This window comes from Haliotis asinina, chromosome 10, assembly GCF_037392515.1.
Source record: "Haliotis asinina isolate JCU_RB_2024 chromosome 10, JCU_Hal_asi_v2, whole genome shotgun sequence".
Classification (NCBI taxonomy): Eukaryota; Metazoa; Mollusca; class Gastropoda; order Lepetellida; family Haliotidae; genus Haliotis; species Haliotis asinina.
Genome location: NC_090289.1, coordinates 44,504,786 through 44,522,500, shown reverse-complemented (window position 1 = coordinate 44,522,500; position 17,715 = coordinate 44,504,786). Strand labels below are relative to the sequence as shown.

At 40.8% G+C, this 17,715-nt stretch overlaps 2 protein-coding genes across 2 annotated transcripts in view; one reads left to right on the top strand and one right to left on the bottom strand.

Annotated features, from left to right (window-relative positions):
* The window catches only part of LOC137297964 (prolyl 4-hydroxylase subunit alpha-2-like), a 15,104-nt gene extending 12,620 nt beyond the window's left edge, over positions 1-2,484 (bottom strand). Inside the window, exon 1 of the mRNA XM_067829969.1 lies at positions 2,229-2,484. Coding sequence (XP_067686070.1) covers positions 2,229-2,482 — 254 coding nt within the window. The 5' untranslated portion in view covers positions 2,483-2,484. The remainder of the gene's footprint in view (positions 1-2,228) is intronic.
* A 4,069-nt stretch (positions 2,485-6,553) lies between these two features.
* LOC137298184 (uncharacterized) lies at positions 6,554-17,229 on the top strand. Its single transcript, XM_067830337.1, has 3 exons — positions 6,554-6,660; positions 9,826-9,898; positions 16,457-17,229. Exons 2-3 carry the CDS (start codon positions 9,826-9,828, stop codon positions 16,765-16,767), a joined length of 384 nt encoding a protein of 127 aa, XP_067686438.1. The 5' UTR covers positions 6,554-6,660; the 3' UTR covers positions 16,768-17,229.
* Positions 17,230-17,715: the final 486 nt, after the last annotated feature.

Below are 17,715 nucleotides of genomic sequence, written 5' to 3'. Positions count from 1 at the left end.
TTTGCATTGCAAACAGGATCGCTGAGGTCGCTCCATGATCCGAGGGCGTGATCAGATCATTACAACATGTAACTAATGTTACACTCTTACGACAAGCAGTGTCGCCTTTTATGGCAGGCATGGATTGCTGAAGGCCTATTCTACCCTGGGACCTTCACGGGTCACTCCTCACTTAAAGCCCCTTATGTATGTATGTATGTATGTATGTGTGTGTGTGTGTCTGTATGTATGTATGTATGTATGTATGTATGTATGTATGTATGTATGTCTGTCTGTATGTATGTATGTATGTATGTATGTCTGTATGCATGTATGTATGTCTGTATGTATGTATGTCTGTATGTATGTATGTATGTATGTATGTATGTATGTATGTATGTATGTATGTATGTATGTCTGTCTGTATGTATGTATGTATGTATGTCTGTATGTCTGTCTGTCTGTATGTATGTATGTATGTATGTATGTCTGTATGTATGTATGTATGTATGTATGTATGTATGTATGTATGTCTGTATGTATGTATGGATGGATGGATGGATGGATGCATGCATGCATGCATGCATGCCTGTCTGTCTGTCTGTATGTATGTATGTATGTATGTATGGATGGATGGATGCATGGATGCATGCATGCATGCATGTATGTATGTATGGTTACATCGAGTACTGACTTCTTCACTAACCTGGGGGAACCAACTGCAACTCTTATGCACATGAATTGCACGAAGATCATGCATCAAAGTGCTGAAAAGCATGTGCAAATATGGCGAGTGTGAACAGCTGCGTTTTAGTGTAAAGTCTTGATACGGATTCGCTAATTTTTACTGTGCTTCTTCATTTATTGAACTCAAGACAATAACATTTTCAAAGTTATGAATTTGTTTTTCAATACATCCGTTCATGTGTAAACAGTACCTTTAAACAGTGTGGACTGTTTTGCTAAATCTAGTTTAGAACAGTTTTCTGAAGAAAGTGGCCACATGTTCACTTGTGAAACTTTTGACATATACTTTTTTTCCGTAAGTGCTATAAAAAGAGGAACGGTTTAATCACAAAACTATCATGGTTACAGCAACGGCACGTGTACCATGCTTATCCTCACTCGTAGATCCGTCAACACGTGCGAGTTATTGTAATGCTGTGTCGACGCTTGGTAACATCTGGCGTACAGTGTGGCAAGCAGAACTACAAGCGTGCATCGATTATCTCCCTTTACAGGACTCAGTGCTCAATTTCACAGTCGGTGTGCTGGCAGAGCTGTGCCCATTTCTATAATCACTACAACCGCACAACACAACCAATACATGTCCAGTCAACATGTCAACATACTCATTAACACTCCGAATATATGCAGCATTACGTTTTAGATCAGTATTGTCAGTGTAGTAACGCAGTTGTGGTATCAGGTGATGAAAAATCCTCATAACAATGGTTCGTATTAAAGTTGTAGATTTATCGGAAAATAGCTGATTTTAAAAGAAATGCTTATGAAAGTTAAAAAAACAGTCCCTGTTTGAAATATATGTAGACATCATTGAGGGAACTTACGACTTGATGTCGTATGGAAAAAGCGATACAATTGCATCAGGAGAATTACTCCTTATAATGCCGCTGTTCCGTGTTAAGATGCTAGATTCATCGGAAAATAGTTTTGCCTTTTTTTATTCAGATGCTTATGAAAGAGAACAAAAAACAGTCCCTGCTTCAAAAATTATGTAATAAACACAAATATAAACAAGATCTGAAACTGCCAGTCTCATAAAGCGTTTTACATCTTGTAAAGAATGACCTTTGAGTGAATGGTGTTTTACACCGTTTTCACAATTGCCAGACACAGGCCACAGTAAACACTCTAAGCAGAAGCACTCATGTCAGGAACTGGACCCGGGTTAACTGTCGGGAGAAAATGACTGGTCCACCCGATTACCCGTTAAATTTGTATGAATAGTCTCGGGTCATTGATTCAAAGGTGCGTCTGGAAAACACGTCACAGATTGGTTGACCTATACTCTTCACCTTTAATCGGAGTGTCTATGTTCCATCCGATCTTGACGGAATACTAAAACACTAAAAATCAGAGAACATTACTCCGTTCGAGAATCAAGAAGCGGGTTAATCCGGTTGATTTCACTAGAAACGGTTTAATCCGAATAAATGAGGTTCATCTATATTGCATTTGGTCACTTGATGACCTGGTCACACCTAGACGGACTAAACTGTACTCACTCTCTCATCCCTCCGAGGTTATGGGGATCCTCGCCGTGGTGAGCAAAATGTTCCTCACGAAGAAATACGTCAGCAAGCGCTATAATTTCAGTTTCGATGTAAAAAAGTTTTTCCAAATTCGCCATAGAAGTAAATTTGCTTTTGTTGGCAGAAGACACAGCCAACAAGGCAAAAATTACCAGCAAACACTTCAGTATCCAAGCCATTTCTGGTTGTGTGTCTATGCTGGAACGTTTGGCATCAAATGGTCGCATGTTTTGATGACGTAGAGCGCACGAGCACGTGGCGCGTGAGTTGGCCGCACAGATGGTGTCACCATTGTTAGTTGGTTATTGGAAGTCGATTGTCTAGGTACTCCATACACAACACTATTATAGGCCTGTAGACGTGTCGGAGAAAATAACAGTTGTCCCCCTTTAGCTTGGAGGGCGACTGAAGGTAAACGAAGATCACTGAGACCATATCCGAAAAGTCACTTTGTATCAGTATATTGACCAGCATTCTTAAACGGGTTGAGTGAGTGAGTTAGTTGGATTTTACGTCGCTTATAGCCATATTCCAACAATATCACAGCGGGAGACACCAGAAATGGGCTTTAGACATTGTATCCATATGGGGAATCGAACCCGTACCTTCGGCGTGACGCGTGAACGCTGTAACCACTAGGCTACCCTACGCCCCGCGCTGGCTGAAGTAGACATTTTATGTGGTACGTTATCTTTATGATGAAGCGCGTCAGTGCAACGATCGAGTTGAGATATGTTATATCGCGCCTACCGCAGTGTCACATTGACTCAGAGTACAGCTCGAACTGGCGAAGGTCGTACGCATTGTCCACGTGTGTAAGTCGTGCCGAACAGACCCAAGATCATAATCAAATCGAAATGGGTATTCGAACTTCGAACCAACGGATTATTGCGTGTATAAGGGGCGTAACTCTGCATTAAGAATCGTGGTGTCTAATTACCCATCGCTTGTTTCAAATGCAGGTTCCTAAGAATGTTATTTTTTATCATTTTTCGAAAGAACTATGATAATAAGACTGCGTGTTCATCTAAAGCCACGAGACTGTCCGTGCTCTGTCTATATTATATGGGTATTGACTAACATAAAAATAATATTTTATATGATATAAATAAAAGTGTTTATATTGCATAAATGCAATGAGATTTTCCTGGTACTAAAATATTAATTTTATATCTATATTTTATGAAGGTCTATGTGCAAATACAAATAGAAATGTTACTTACGAATATGTATCTAGACAATATTTTTTATTTATATATTCATACATAAGCAATTTATTGTGGGATTGTATTTAGAGAGTATTAAAATAAAGTCCTATACTTAAATACACCTAAAAGAAACAGTGAGTAGAGTTTTAGGACGCTTTTAGCATTATTCCAGTGACTGGATATTCACACGCTGTCCCCATGGAGGGAACTGAACCCGAGTCATGGGCGTGACGAGCGAATGCTTTAATCACTAAGCTACCCAACCGCCCCCAACCTACATGGCAGAGGAAGTACATGTATGGTACTTGTTGGTCCCAGCCTGGTTCAACGGGGACTGGTCGGTCTGGTGTCAGTATAACCTGTCTGAGTGGGGTATTCACGCTTAACTGTGTCATTGTATCTCAAAGCTCTATAAACCAGCTTATGTCTGGTTAGTGAGTTAGTGAGTTAATATTTAACGTCACATCGGCAATACGCTTATGTCTGGGTCAGCCACACATTCACACTCATGCACATCGTCATGTGAGCGTAAAATTCTCAAGCACGATGTTAAACTCAGTGGGATTTTATGCCTCTTTATCAATATTCCATAATTAAACGACTATCCTCTCATAATGATTAGGTTAGTTAGTTACTTGATCTATTTAGCGTCGCGCGCACGCACGCACGTACGCACACACGTAAGGTATTTCGGCGACGGGGTAGTACACTTATTAAGAAATGAGGGGAACACAAAAATAGAAATTATGACAGTGGTTATTATTATTGTTACTGTTCGAGGACAGAAACTTGCTTAATTTGATTGTGTTTTGTTAGTGTGTTTACCATCATTTTAAGTGAATAATGATGATTAAGAGAACAAAAACATTTTCATGAAATATTGTGAGCGCAAACAACATGAAAATATACGCCTTAGACAGAACATACGTTTAAAGAGCCCTGCCCTGCCCTGCCCTGCCCTGCCCTGCCCTGCCCTGCCCTGCCCTGCCCTGCCCTGCCCTGCCCTGCCAGTACTCGAACCTCCGACTGCCAGTCAGATCAGTCACATGTCACAAGGAGAGTCCTCAAGCACATACATCATACTCCATCTATGTTCAGTTTCCCTTTAAAATGTCACCCAAGATCCAGTGCACTACAGACCCTTGACTCTTTGTGTGATCTATTATGTGCGCATTTATAGCAGATTAAAACTCCGTCCCTGAATATACATGATTCTGATAGTAACAAATATACCCATAAAATTGAAATGGAACCTCGCGATATCTAGACTTGCTTCATTTAGAATTTTGCATTCAGGGACGGCTAATCATTTGTTAAAATAATATGGTTCAGGGTCTGTGAGACAGACTAGCATTCATAAGATGGCGTCTAATCATAGTTTATACTATGCTTCACCGTGTAATTGCATGACAAGATAATTTATCGTTACTATTATTTAGCATATTTTTTATTATGGGTCGTATCTTTCATTGTTCATTAGTCTAGATACTAAGCTTGTATAACGGGTTCAAAATCCCTTCGCCCGACGCTCAGGACAAGTCAGTTTTCATTTCAGGCATTCGCATAATAGTATCTTACTTGTCCGTGGACTAATAGATAATTTGTCTTACTGTTTCAAACTGCAAATGAACTTGGATTATATATCATATCTCAAAATGTAGCTGTCAAATTTCACTATGATTACAAAACAGAGTTAGCTTTCTTTGCTATTTATAACTTCTCAATCAATAGTCCACTAACCATAACATCAGATACCATTCCATTTTCATTTATTCTTTGATAATTACACCATCATGATCATGTCATAAAATCAGGGCAAGTAGAAGATAGTTCGGACAAGTTACTTTCTCAAAGTCACTGGCCCTGTGGCAAGCGTCTTTTAGAAACAAAACTGAATCCAATATGCGAACATAACCATTCGGTTTGACCTTTGTTGCAGAATTAACAGGAGAATATATGACAATGTTATGTAAGAGCACAGCGTGTGCCTTGAACACGAAACAGATATGCTACAGTGAATGAGCTCTTCCTGAAAGGGGGCGTGGCGCTGGCAAGTAAACAAGTCAGAATGTCAGCGTGACAAATGTGACCTTTCTTAGCTCGAGACACCTTGTCGTAACCTTTGTCAGTTGCGTGTCTGGGTTATGGGCATAGAGACCCTGCTTGTATGGCCATTTATAAAACATCCCCCCCACCCCGCCCCTCCTCCCCTCGCACGACAGATACGAGTACATACAGGAATCTACTGTATTAATCAGAGACAAGGTCGTGGCTTGTGTGTGTGACAGACGTACTTGTCAACATGTTGACAACAGTGCCTGCGTAAACAATGCAACTGGACATCACCTAGATCAAAACTATCCCACTAACTCAGTAAAAAGGTTTGAATTATAGCGAGAGCTACATTTCATTTTGTCCTTACCCTCCAGTTTCCTGTTACAGTCATCTCAGATTATTGTGTCCCAACACTCCATGTTATTGTGTCTTTACACTTCACTTTATTGTGTCCCTACACCCCACTTTATTGTCCCAAGGCTTCACTTTATTGTGTCCCTACACTTCATTCTATTGTGTCCGTACATCCCACTTTATTGTGTCCCTACACGTCATTCTATTGTGTCCTTACAAAACACTTTATTGTGTCCCAAGGCTTCACTTTATTGTGTCCTTACACCCCCACTTTATTGTGTCCCTACTGTTCATTTTATTGTGTCAATACACCTTGACCTCAGTGATTTATTCCCCCACAGCTCACGTCATTGTGTCGTTTACATTTCAGTTTATTACAACTCGAGGTATGAGATGGTTTCTGATTTGAAGCGTATATTTTTATTAAATGGAAATATCGTCCTCGTTATTCTCGGGCCTTAGTAGAGCACCCAGGACATTTTCAACACATCACAATATTTTCCATGGATACAACTCGGAAAAAAAACATGTACCAACAAACTGACGCCATACAGTTTTTAGACATCACAAATGTACAACATGTAACGTTTCATCTGTTCTCGTTTAATTATCATTACAAAATCGATTAAAACTGTTTAAAAACGGACCATCACTCTGCTATGCAATGTACCGTGCCTTGAAGTGAGGGACCTATTCTGCACCAGAGCCCGTCGGCTGTTCCGAGCACCGCCCTTGTACAGATATATTCATCATTGCAGACGGACGTTGACAACAGTCGTCAGTGCAAGGTATGTACACGTGAGGTCGAAGATATTGGTGTATATTGCGTCGTGAAGCTTGAAATATTTTAAATATAAAGTGTATCTAAACAACAAGAGTCGACATGTTGTCGAGATGAGATGAAACATGGTTAACCCTTCAGGTGACATGGAGGCATGTGTATTTTCCTTCTTTTGTATTCTCATTTTTCCCATCCAAACTTGAGCTGATTGTTTTTCGAGCAGAATGGGTGACTAAAAATCAGTAAAGTCAAGTAAGTGACAAAGAGATATATGACTTGACGTAATCATTCTATGGAAAGGGGTCGTAACTTTCATTAAACGGTGAAAGATCCAGCTGATTTTGATAGAAGTAACAGTGATTAGGAACCGTTCACAATTCATGGCTTAGGATGATGATGATGATGATGATGATGATGATGATGATGATGATGATATGGCCATATGTTTTTGCTTCCGGGATTTGACATAATTCTGGAACCAACTGACCTCATTATGTTAGGGAGCAGTTTCGGAAGGTCTCTAGCTCAGGCTTTTCTTCAAGGCCTACCTTCTGTTGTACGATTCCTGGGGAGGAGATCGCAGTTGTAGCTGACGTATCATGTCTGAGCAGTTTCGGAAGGTCTCTAGCTCAGGCTCTTCTCCAAGGCCTACCTTCTGTTGTATGATCCCTGAGGAAGAGGTTGTAGTTGTAGCTGACGTATCATGTCTGAGCAGTTTCGGAAGGTCTCTAGCTCAGGCTCTTCTCCAAGGCCTACCTTCTGTTGTATGATCCCTGAGGAAGAGGTTGTAGTTGTAGCTGACGTATCATGTCTGAGCAGTTTCGGAAGGTCTCTAGCTCAGGCTCTTCTCCAAGGCCTACCTTCTGTTGTATGATCCCTGAGGAAGAGGTTGTAGTTGTAGCTGACGTATCATGTCTGAGCAGTTTCGGAAGGTCTCTAGCTCAGGCTCCTCTCCAAGGCCTACCTTCTGTTGTATGATCCCTGAGGAAGAGGTTGTAGTTGTAGCTGACGTATCATGTCTGAGCAGTTTCGGAAGGTCTCTAGCTCAGGCTCTTCTCCAAGGCCTACCTTCTGTTGTATGAGGAACCTGAGGAAGAGGTTGTAGTTGTAGCTGACGTATCATGTCTGAGCAGTTTCGGAAGGTCTCTAGCTCAGGCTCTTCTCCAAGGTCTACCTTCTGTTGTATGATCCCTGAGGAAGAGGTTGTAGTTGTAGCTGACGTGTCGTGTCTATGTTGCACATATGCTTGGCAGACTGGCACAGTCCAAATCAAACAGGACCCAAACTCTGACAACTGGAAATATGGGGACTACTTGACATTAGAATAGTAGAAAGTAAGAAGTACGAAAAGCAAGATTTATGGATGTCAACATCTTTATTGTGAATAACATGACATTTCGGAGTTACGCTTTCTGCTTTATCAGGTCACCTAACGAGTCGGCAATAAAGAAGTCTGAGAATAATACATTTCGTATTTCTTTACCTTCTAAATGCCCTTCAAAGATTTGAAGCTAAGACTTGTCGTATAAATTCAGATTAACGAGTAAAGGTTTTGAAGCGGTTGATCTTGTGATTGTGTCATCTAACGCCAACCTGACTTCAAGCTGAGTCAATGTATTTGCGATATGAGATCTTGTTGACTAGATGTCTTCCAACTACATATCTGACTCCCAGAGCCAACTATTGGGCCTTGAATTGTTGTGATGTGAGATCTTGTTGACTAGATGTCTTCCAACTCCATAACTGACTTCAGAGGCGAGTCTGGGTCTCGGATGACTGCGATGTACGTAATCGCACTGACTTTGTTTTCACACCCCGTCCGTTGCTTACCCACTGTTTTGCCGAGTAACTGGTCATCATGCTGACTCTGGTATGGAACTATATTCACCCATTTATATATTTGTAGCAGTACTAGAATGGATATACACTTAGGGGCAAAAGATACGATACCACATTGTTGAAGCCAATTAATCAAAGATAACAAAACATGAACAGAACATCAATGTTGTAATTTGAAGACAAATAGGTGAAGAGTGTGGAACATCAAATTCATTAAACGAGGTCAATAATTGTGAGAGCTAATGGCATAAAACCACATGATATTTATATGTCCTGTATTCGATCACCCCAGTTTTATGAGATAACACAATGTCAGTGACACAGAGACACGCATGTGAGTCATTATCGTGTGTGGTCACCACCGACATCAATACAGGCCCTAACACGACGTCGAACAGATGAGGTCAGACGTCTGATCACGTGAGGAGGTATCCTGTTCCATTCCTCTCTCAAAGCTTGGAGGAGGGTTTGCCTGTTCACTGGGGCGACTTGTCTGACACGAATCTGTCTCCCAAGGTGGTCCCACAAATGCTCAATGGGTGAAAGATCCGGAGAGCGTGATGGCCATGGCAGGACAACAACGTTGTTAGCGTTTAGAAAGCCTTGAACACGTTGAGCTGTGTGACATGGGGCGTTGTCCTGTTGAAAGACGGTTCTTGGATTCTGTTGCAGGAAGTGTAGAACAACTGGCCGAGGGACTTGGTCAATATAACGCTGCCCATTCAAATTCCCATCCATAACAACCAGATCTGTCTTTCTGTCACTACATATCCCTCCCCACACCATAACGCCTCCTTCTCCAAACGGCTCAACCTCTTGCACGCAGCAACGTGCTTTCCGCTCTCCTCTGCGTCGATGCACTCGTTGCTTGCCATCAGGTCTGTTCAGGAGGTATCTGCTCCCGTCTGTCAATAAGACTCTGTCCCATTGGTGGCGCCAAGCTGGATCATAATTGCCCTTTCTCTCTCTACTGTCGATAATCTCGGCATGGTCGCAAACGTAATCGCAAAATGTAGATTTCGACAAACATGTGCTTTTATACCGACTATAATCAGGTGTATCATGCGTGCACGTGCACTAAACTACTGTGAATAAGTTCATTTTTCTGGCTTCTTGTTTTGCACGCGCATCCTTGTTTTATTGCGCCAGCCTTGTTGCATTCGGGTGAATGTCCTTAGCCATAATTTCTCATAATATTGACGTCCAAACACCATTTATGACTTTTGTATGTTTGGTATCGTTTCTTTTGCCCCTGAGTGTAGGTTAGGTGACTGGAGTGAGAAGTGGTGTTCATTGATGACCTCACCTGTACTATTTGGTCATTGTGTTTCAGATGTTCCTTCTGATCAGTATGTGTCTTCTGCTCCTACTTGCCATGACGCCTGCCCACGCAACCGCCGCACCAGGTAAGATTACGCCGCCAAACCTATAGAAATAGTGGTTACGGTAATCAGGTAAGATATGTGACATCACACCTGTATACAAATTCGTTACAGCACGTAAGATATATAAACTCACACCTGTATACACATTTGTACTCCAGGTATGAACATGTATATGACATCACACCCTTCTGCACATTTGTTACACAAGGTAAGATAACGACATAACACCTGTAACGTTAGTCCTGTAACACCTAGGCCTTTATACTTGGTCGTTACACATGTATACATAATCCTTACAGACAGTAAGATAGAGGTGGTCATATCTGTATACACAGTCGTCACACCAGGTAACATGAATCCGGTCACACATGTATACATAATCCTAAGAGAAGGTAAGATACAGGTTGTCACATCTGTATACACAGCCGTCACACAGATAAGTGTAAATCAATACACCTGTATACATTGAGTGACGATTCAACCACTGACCTTCAGCTAACCATACACTATCCATTATCCTATGGACCAACGCTTAATCTCCGAATGTATATAATTTTGATAGAAGTGAGCAATTCCTTTAAACTGAAAGGGAGACACAGATTTAAGGGAGATTCTGAGGAAATATAGACTTTTTTCATTTAGGATTATGCACTGCTGAAAGGTGAAGGCAGAAGGGAAAACAATTCGGTTTCGGGACTGTGAGACTTGACTTGAATTTGGCAAGTCGCAAGCTCACTTAGCTGACCATCATCTTTACGTCATAAAAAAACATTAGCTCAGGAACGTCGTCAAAGGGCGACAACTACGTAGTTTCTGCGAAGCTCATGGACCATTAACTGTGGCTTCTCTTGCGTGGGATACCACTCTGTCAAGGCATGTAACGTGCAGTGTTGTAAATGTGACATATGTTCCCAGAATGTCATGCAAAGTTCATCGTGTAAGCGGATGTACATTCCGATTTGGATAAACATGACTGCTATATGTGTACATGTTTGTCACGGTTTAGAGGGCAACTTGTGCAAAAAATTATCATAACTCTCACCACACAGCTACAAACATACCTTGAGTAGGGCAGCTAATTACTGAGCCACTAATCACTTTATAGTGGAGTACGTGGCAAGGAATGGTGATGAATGTTCAGGGTGATGAATGCCCTCAGGCCTGTAAAATACAAACTGTCTCCATTTTGATCAAAATATACAAATTCCTGAGGCTTTAATCGTTACGTATGACATGTTGGCCGATGTTTGTATACTTCAAAGACATGTATTGTTGTATTTGCTACAAAGTCTGTTTGAAACTGAAACCGTCTTGACTGTGTGCGGTGGTTATGTTAATTTTGTGGTTGTTACGTCTGCTCGCCACGACGACGGCGCGCAGCTGAGATAGTCAACGTCAACGATCCTGACAAGTAACGATGAGTCAGAATAGTAGAAAAATGCATGACCCTGTGTTGCCTGATGCTGATGTTTATAATAGCAAAAACATTTTTGTATGGTGGATTGTTTAGTTGTTCAGTCATCACACATCGCCTTACGTTAAGGGCATAGCGGTTCAAGCGGTCGCTCGTCACGCCAAAGGTTCGATTCCACTCATGCGTACAATATGCTAAGCAAAACGCACTTATGGTGTCACCGCCGTAATGTTGCTGGTATAGTGATAAAAGCGACGTTAAACCTCACTCATGCAGAACAATATGATCACATCACGACAATATCATGTATTCCAGAAAATGTCATTGTTGCAAAACAAGGTGCGGCCTGTATTTCAACACAGCTGTTATTCTAGTCATTCTCTCAACATGACAAACCAGTTCTACTGGGCAAGCGGATTCTGCATATACCTGAGAAAGTTTTAGAACTTCACACGTCCATGTACTTATGTACATAAATTAGGAAATACGTCAATGTGTGGAGAGGTGTAATATAGAGGTGATAAAGTATGGGGAAGCGTGGTATATAAGCGATAAAGTATGGAGAAGTGTGATATATAAGTGATAAAGTATGGAGAAGTGTGATACATAAGCGATGCAGTATGGGGACGCGTGGTATATAAGTGATAAAGTATAGAGAAGTGTGAGATATACGTGATAAAGTATGGAGAAGTGTGACATATAGGTGATAAAGTATGGTGAAGTGTGATACATAAGCGATGCAGTATGGGGACGCGTGGTATATAAGTGATAAAGTATGGAGAAGTAAGATATATAAGCGATAAAGTAGGGAGACGTGTGATACATAAGCGATAAAGTATAGAGACGTGTGGTATATAAGCGATAAAGTATGGAGAAGTGTGAGATATAAGTGATAAAGTATGGAGAAGTGTGAGATATAAGTGATAATAACTGCGACCGAAGCTAACCTACACTTTCTAGTGACAGGGCTGACGAGTAGAAGTTAAGTTGATATGGGTGGTTTTTTTTCCAATGTATGCGATGTAACTTGGTTGAAGAAAGATAATGACTTAGTTTCACGGAGTTCTGAGTTTGATGATCTGAGATATTGCATAAATACTGGTCACAGATGAATCTCACCCGTTCACTGTGGTACATGTGCCAAGGAAACTATATACAATTTAGCCCTGCATATACGCAGGTATTATCCACGTCTTAAAGTCTCCCTGATATAAATGATAATATACCACCCATTAAACGTTTAGACTCATTAGTGTAAATGTAGCCGCTTACATTGTCATGAGTTTAGTAAATGGTAAAACTCAGTGACAATTAGCGAATTCATAACAAAACTTTACACTAAAACGCAGCTGTTCACATGCACGATATCTGTACATGCGTTTCAGCAATTTGATGGCTGATCCTCGTGCTGTACAGCTGCATAAGGGTTACGGTTGGTTCCTTCAAGCTTCATGTTAGTACACAAATTGGTGAAAAGTGTGTGCTTTAAGCCTGTCTTAACTTCTGATAGGTAGGATATGATATGTGCATCGATTCTCCCTCACGATTCCCTCGATCTGATGTATTATATGCGTGATCTTGCATTATTATTCCTGTAGGTAGCCAGAATGGAGAGTTTTAGGAGCGATTTTATATGTTGTTGACTGGTCACGAGGGGCCATGGTTTTATGTACCCTCGATGTTTGTTTATGTTCTTAAACTAATAACGAGGGCACATCAACCCATGGGTCCCGAAGGGCCAGTGAACATCATATTTATCTTACCGAACACCTCAATGTTAATTTTGAACTGTTTGGAGTATGGGTATCGGATCGTGCACTTCAGTCAGCCTGTGTTATCGGATGCTTCCGCTGTGTAATTCCCCTTCTTAATATTCACAGGGACTACATTAGAACGTTTTGTCAAAATTTGACGGGTGGGGAGGAACACGAGGCATATCATTACGTAGTCATCGCTACATTTTGCAGACGACACTAGAGAAACACAAATTTAGTGTTATCTCACTTCCTTCGATTTGCATTCACAAAATATCGGTAATTTCCGTGCATCATGCGTGATTCAATGTTATTGGAGATAAAGAAGTATTACTGATGGCACTTTTGGCTAATTACTACCTTGAGAAGGGGTACCAACTTAAAGGTCATATGCAACGTAAATTATCTACTCGTTACATGAAAAAAAAATGTGGATTGTGATAAAGACTCTGTCACAGACAAACTCAGAGTTTGGTTTATTCACACCTATATGTCTGACTGCATGTCTGCTAATGACAATATGCAATGCACAACTTCAATCGCTGACCACTTCCAATTTGAAATTACCACCTATAGGACTTATACGCCATAAACCAAGAGTTGGCTAAGCGTATCGGCAAGTGTACCAGTGGCCAATGAAAAGGCTGCGTTACACTTGTGTGCACACCCACCGGCTCTGACTGGGTTCAGTATCGCGGCTGCTTCGTTTCGAGGGAGCTAAACCCAAGTATGATTTGATTTGCGATTATACGCTTATAGTTCTGTTGTTTGTTTGGGGGTTTTTTTCTTAATAAGAAATGCATTTTATGTATCATGAATAAGTGATAACCGTGTTTTAATTATGGTTTTGGTTGCATGCGACCTTTAATTTTCTCGCGAATTTGCTGTTGAGTCTCATTTCATCCCTCATGTCTTAAAGGTGAAAACTTTGACCATTTACGGATGACACAAAGTCAACCCAGAGAGGGAAATCACCGGGTTTCGATAATATTCCAGATGAGTTTTGAAAAATGAAATGCAGGCCCCCCTAAGTAATTGAAGGAATTACAGCAAATTTGAAGGAATTGCATCTCAAATGTAAACAAACGCAGCCCACTCGCGAAACAATTGCAGCGATATCGGTAGTTTAGCGGTAATAACAGAAACACATCGGCCCTATCGGAAGCAATGTCGGTAATACTGGAAACACGATCGGCCATCTTCGGAGATTTTTCGGTCGCGAGCGGAAACTCACGCAGCAAAACATGGCGTCGTTGGAAGAAGCACCCGTCTCGGTGAGATTTGTTTTTAGTTCCTACTATTACATTTTCATACTTATCCATTTTTGACCACCCGTGTTGAATGCGTTTAGGTATGAGGTGTTGTCGGGACAATAGCATATGTTTTTAGGAAAAGATTGTCACTGCAGAAGAGTGTCACAAGTCATGCCCCTGGAGATTGTTTACATCTGAACATCGAAGTCGTGCCGATGATTACGAACATCATGAACGTGCGCCATGAAGAAGTTTATGAGCCATAATTTTTCTTGCTACGAAGTGCACTTGACAAATTTAAACACATTTTACAAAAAAATGATGTTATATCTGGCGCACGTTCGTAATCATCGACACGACTTCGATGTTCAGATGTAAACAAACTACAGGGGCATGACTTGTGACGCTCTCCTAGAGTGACTATCTTTTCCTAGAAACATAAGCTATTGCCCCGACAACACCTCATACCTAAACGCATTCAACACGGGTGGTCAAAGATGGATAAGTATAAAAATGTAATAGTAGAAACTAAAAACAAATCTCACCGAGACGGGTGCTTCTTCCAACGACGCCATGTTTTGCTGCGTGAGTTTCCGCTCGCGACCGAAAAATCTCCGAAGATGGCCGATCGTGTTTCCAGTATTACCGACATTGCTTCCGATAGGGCCGATGTATTTCTGTTATTACCGCTAAATTACCGATATCGCTGCCATTGTTTCGCGAGTGGGCTGCGTTTGTTTACATTTGAGATGCAATTCCTTCAAATTTGCTGTAATTCCTTCAATTACTTAGGAGGGCCTGAAATGTGTAAAGCTTATCTTTATAAACTGTTTTCTACGCGTTATAAGACTGGTCATGTACCCTCCTGGTGGGCCCGGCAGATCAATACCCCTGTCCCTGAGTCTGGAGCATGCGACCCGAAAGGCCCAACGTCTTAACGCGGCATCACACGTACTAGTGCATCTTATTGTTACCATTCATCATTCATCGTTTGGTGTAGATACAAACGTTGTGTATCAATATTCCTTCTGTAGTTTCAGGTTAAAGAGGCTGTTTAGAGGTTTTGTTTATAAATGGAAACAGGGCTTTTCACAAGTCGGCCGTATAAGTTGTTAAAGGATCTGAAAAGTTGCGCATGTACAGCATATTGGCAGTGAGGTTTGTGTTATTGTAATATGTCTCGCTCTAGCTTTGTTTAGATATGTAGTAACCCCGTTTAGAATCGAAACAGGTCGTTACGTCTGTAATCCTTAAACTGAAAGGATTTCCTTTTTCTGTAAACATTTTATTGATGATGGATGTCAGGTTTTATTGTTTTGACCTTTCTATGCTGATTAACGCTTGCAACTGTTATCTATATGGACAACTCTTTTACATGTTTGTTTTATTTCTTTTCTTTTTTTCAAATCTGTTTATGTTAATAAAGTTAATGTTATTCTAGTCTGACCAGGTGTATCGTTGTTATCCACCAAAACCTGACTTAATATTCTGGAAAGGCGTACTGCAAGTTTATACTTGTATATATCTTCTTAATGTAATTTGTACCCTTTTATTGCATTTTTAATACTCATATATCATACTCTGTATATATATTGTGGGACAAGTGTCTAGCATAATTCCATTAAAGGCTTACAGATATTTCATGAAATCCCTGAGCTAATATTTCTGTAATTTCGTGAAATCGCTGGAAATTTAAGGGAATACATTAAAAAAAATCCCTGGGGTCACAGTGACTTCACGAAATTAACTCGTACTGACTCTTTTTGGGATTACGTGAAATCCCTTGTTTCACACTTTCCCTGTAACATACACACGTGATCTTTCATGAGTTCCCGTATGTTACCAACATAAAGAGAAACATAATTTGATATAGCATGGATTCTCCCTGTCACTTACCAACCTTCAGTTGTATTTATATTTCGTATTACATTGACCCTTTCTTGCTGAAGGAATAATCTAGCTACAACAGGGATAGGTCACTCGCTTGTTTTCTTCACCATTTGTACTACTTAGCGTGTGAATCGTCATGCTCCAACGAACAGTGACTTCATTCACTGCAACATCTATTAGAGCAGGGAGACAATATCCATGGTTAGAGTCTCCCTGCTTACTGTTACCAGCTTCATAGATATATGATCCCATATGGTTGTTCCTGCAGGTAACCAACCCGCACCATGCCTGACGGGTGAAGCCTGTCGACACACCTATAGTCGCAGTTACATGAACGACCAAGTCTTCTGTTGTCCTAATGGGCAGGGGATGAGCGTATACAGCAACGGATTCTCTACACACTGTACATGTGGCAGCAACAGCTTCGTCTCCAACGTGGTCTACAGGAACGGCCAACGTATGAGCAGAGAAATAAGGCAGAGCATGCGCAGATTTCAGGCAGAGATGTCCGCCTTTAACCGTCAAATGTCACAACTTGGTCAGAACCTTGCCAACATGTTCAGGGGCGGATTCTGGTAGACGAACAGGACTTAGGTAGTTCCGGTATGGTCAAATTAGAAAAAAGAATTCTTCGTTTCAAGGACATGCACCCTCCATACCCTTCATAAGATAATAGTGTTGAAATATCAAAATGTGTTAACATGAAGTAGCTGTTTCTGTGTTACCTCCTGCTTTGAAACTTCAAAAGGACACGTTATCACAGTTAACAACCTGCTGTTTCACTTTCGTTTTGACAACACACGTTCCCTTGTTAAAAGACCAAGGGTTCTTTAAATGTATGCTTGCATGAGTAAGTGTGATATTATTCGGATTCTCATGACTGTTTTTTGAGTTGTTCTGTCACTAAACATTCCCTTGATGCCTATAAATAACAATCAAAAAACATTTCTCCTCAGACACAAGCAACTTGAAAGAATCCAATTATGCCTGGTTAGATTGTGTCTGTATAATAATGGTTTTCAAATAGATTATTGTTTTATCTTTGAGGTGTTTGTACTTTTTATATGAAATATGAACAGTATCTGAGTAATATCTTGGATGGCAATAGTGTGTTTGGGGCTGTGGAGGGCAGAATTGAGTTGAGTGAAGACAGCAGGAAATAAGAAGCACAATGAAATACAATACTGTCCATGCATACTTTTCAATGCAGACTATGAAACTGGACCCAAGGGTATAAGAGTAATATTCTCTAAGAACACAAAAATCACTTTTCTATTAGCCTACCTCTTTACAGTTACACTGACTTGCCATTTACAAGGCTTGGATGCACCTTGAGTTTCTACAGCTGGCTATCTCGCTGTACAGACATGGTCACTAGTCTGTTAGTGTGACTAATTACAATCCATGCAGAACATAACGGGTTTATAAACATGGGAAGGTAGATGCTTTTTCCTAAAATCACAACATTTTTCACATTTTTCAACATTTAACCACTGGCTCAAATGTGTTCTGTGGGTCGCTTACACA

Bases quoted from the DNA above. Each gene is read 5' to 3' on its own strand.
- LOC137298184 (XM_067830337.1), top strand. From the start codon at position 9,826: ATGTTCCTTCTGATCAGTATGTGTCTTCTGCTCCTACTTGCCATGACG. The intron at 9,899-16,456 runs GTAAGATTACGC...TTGTTCCTGCAG, and splicing joins CCACGCAACCGCCGCACCAG to GTAACCAACCCGCACCATGC.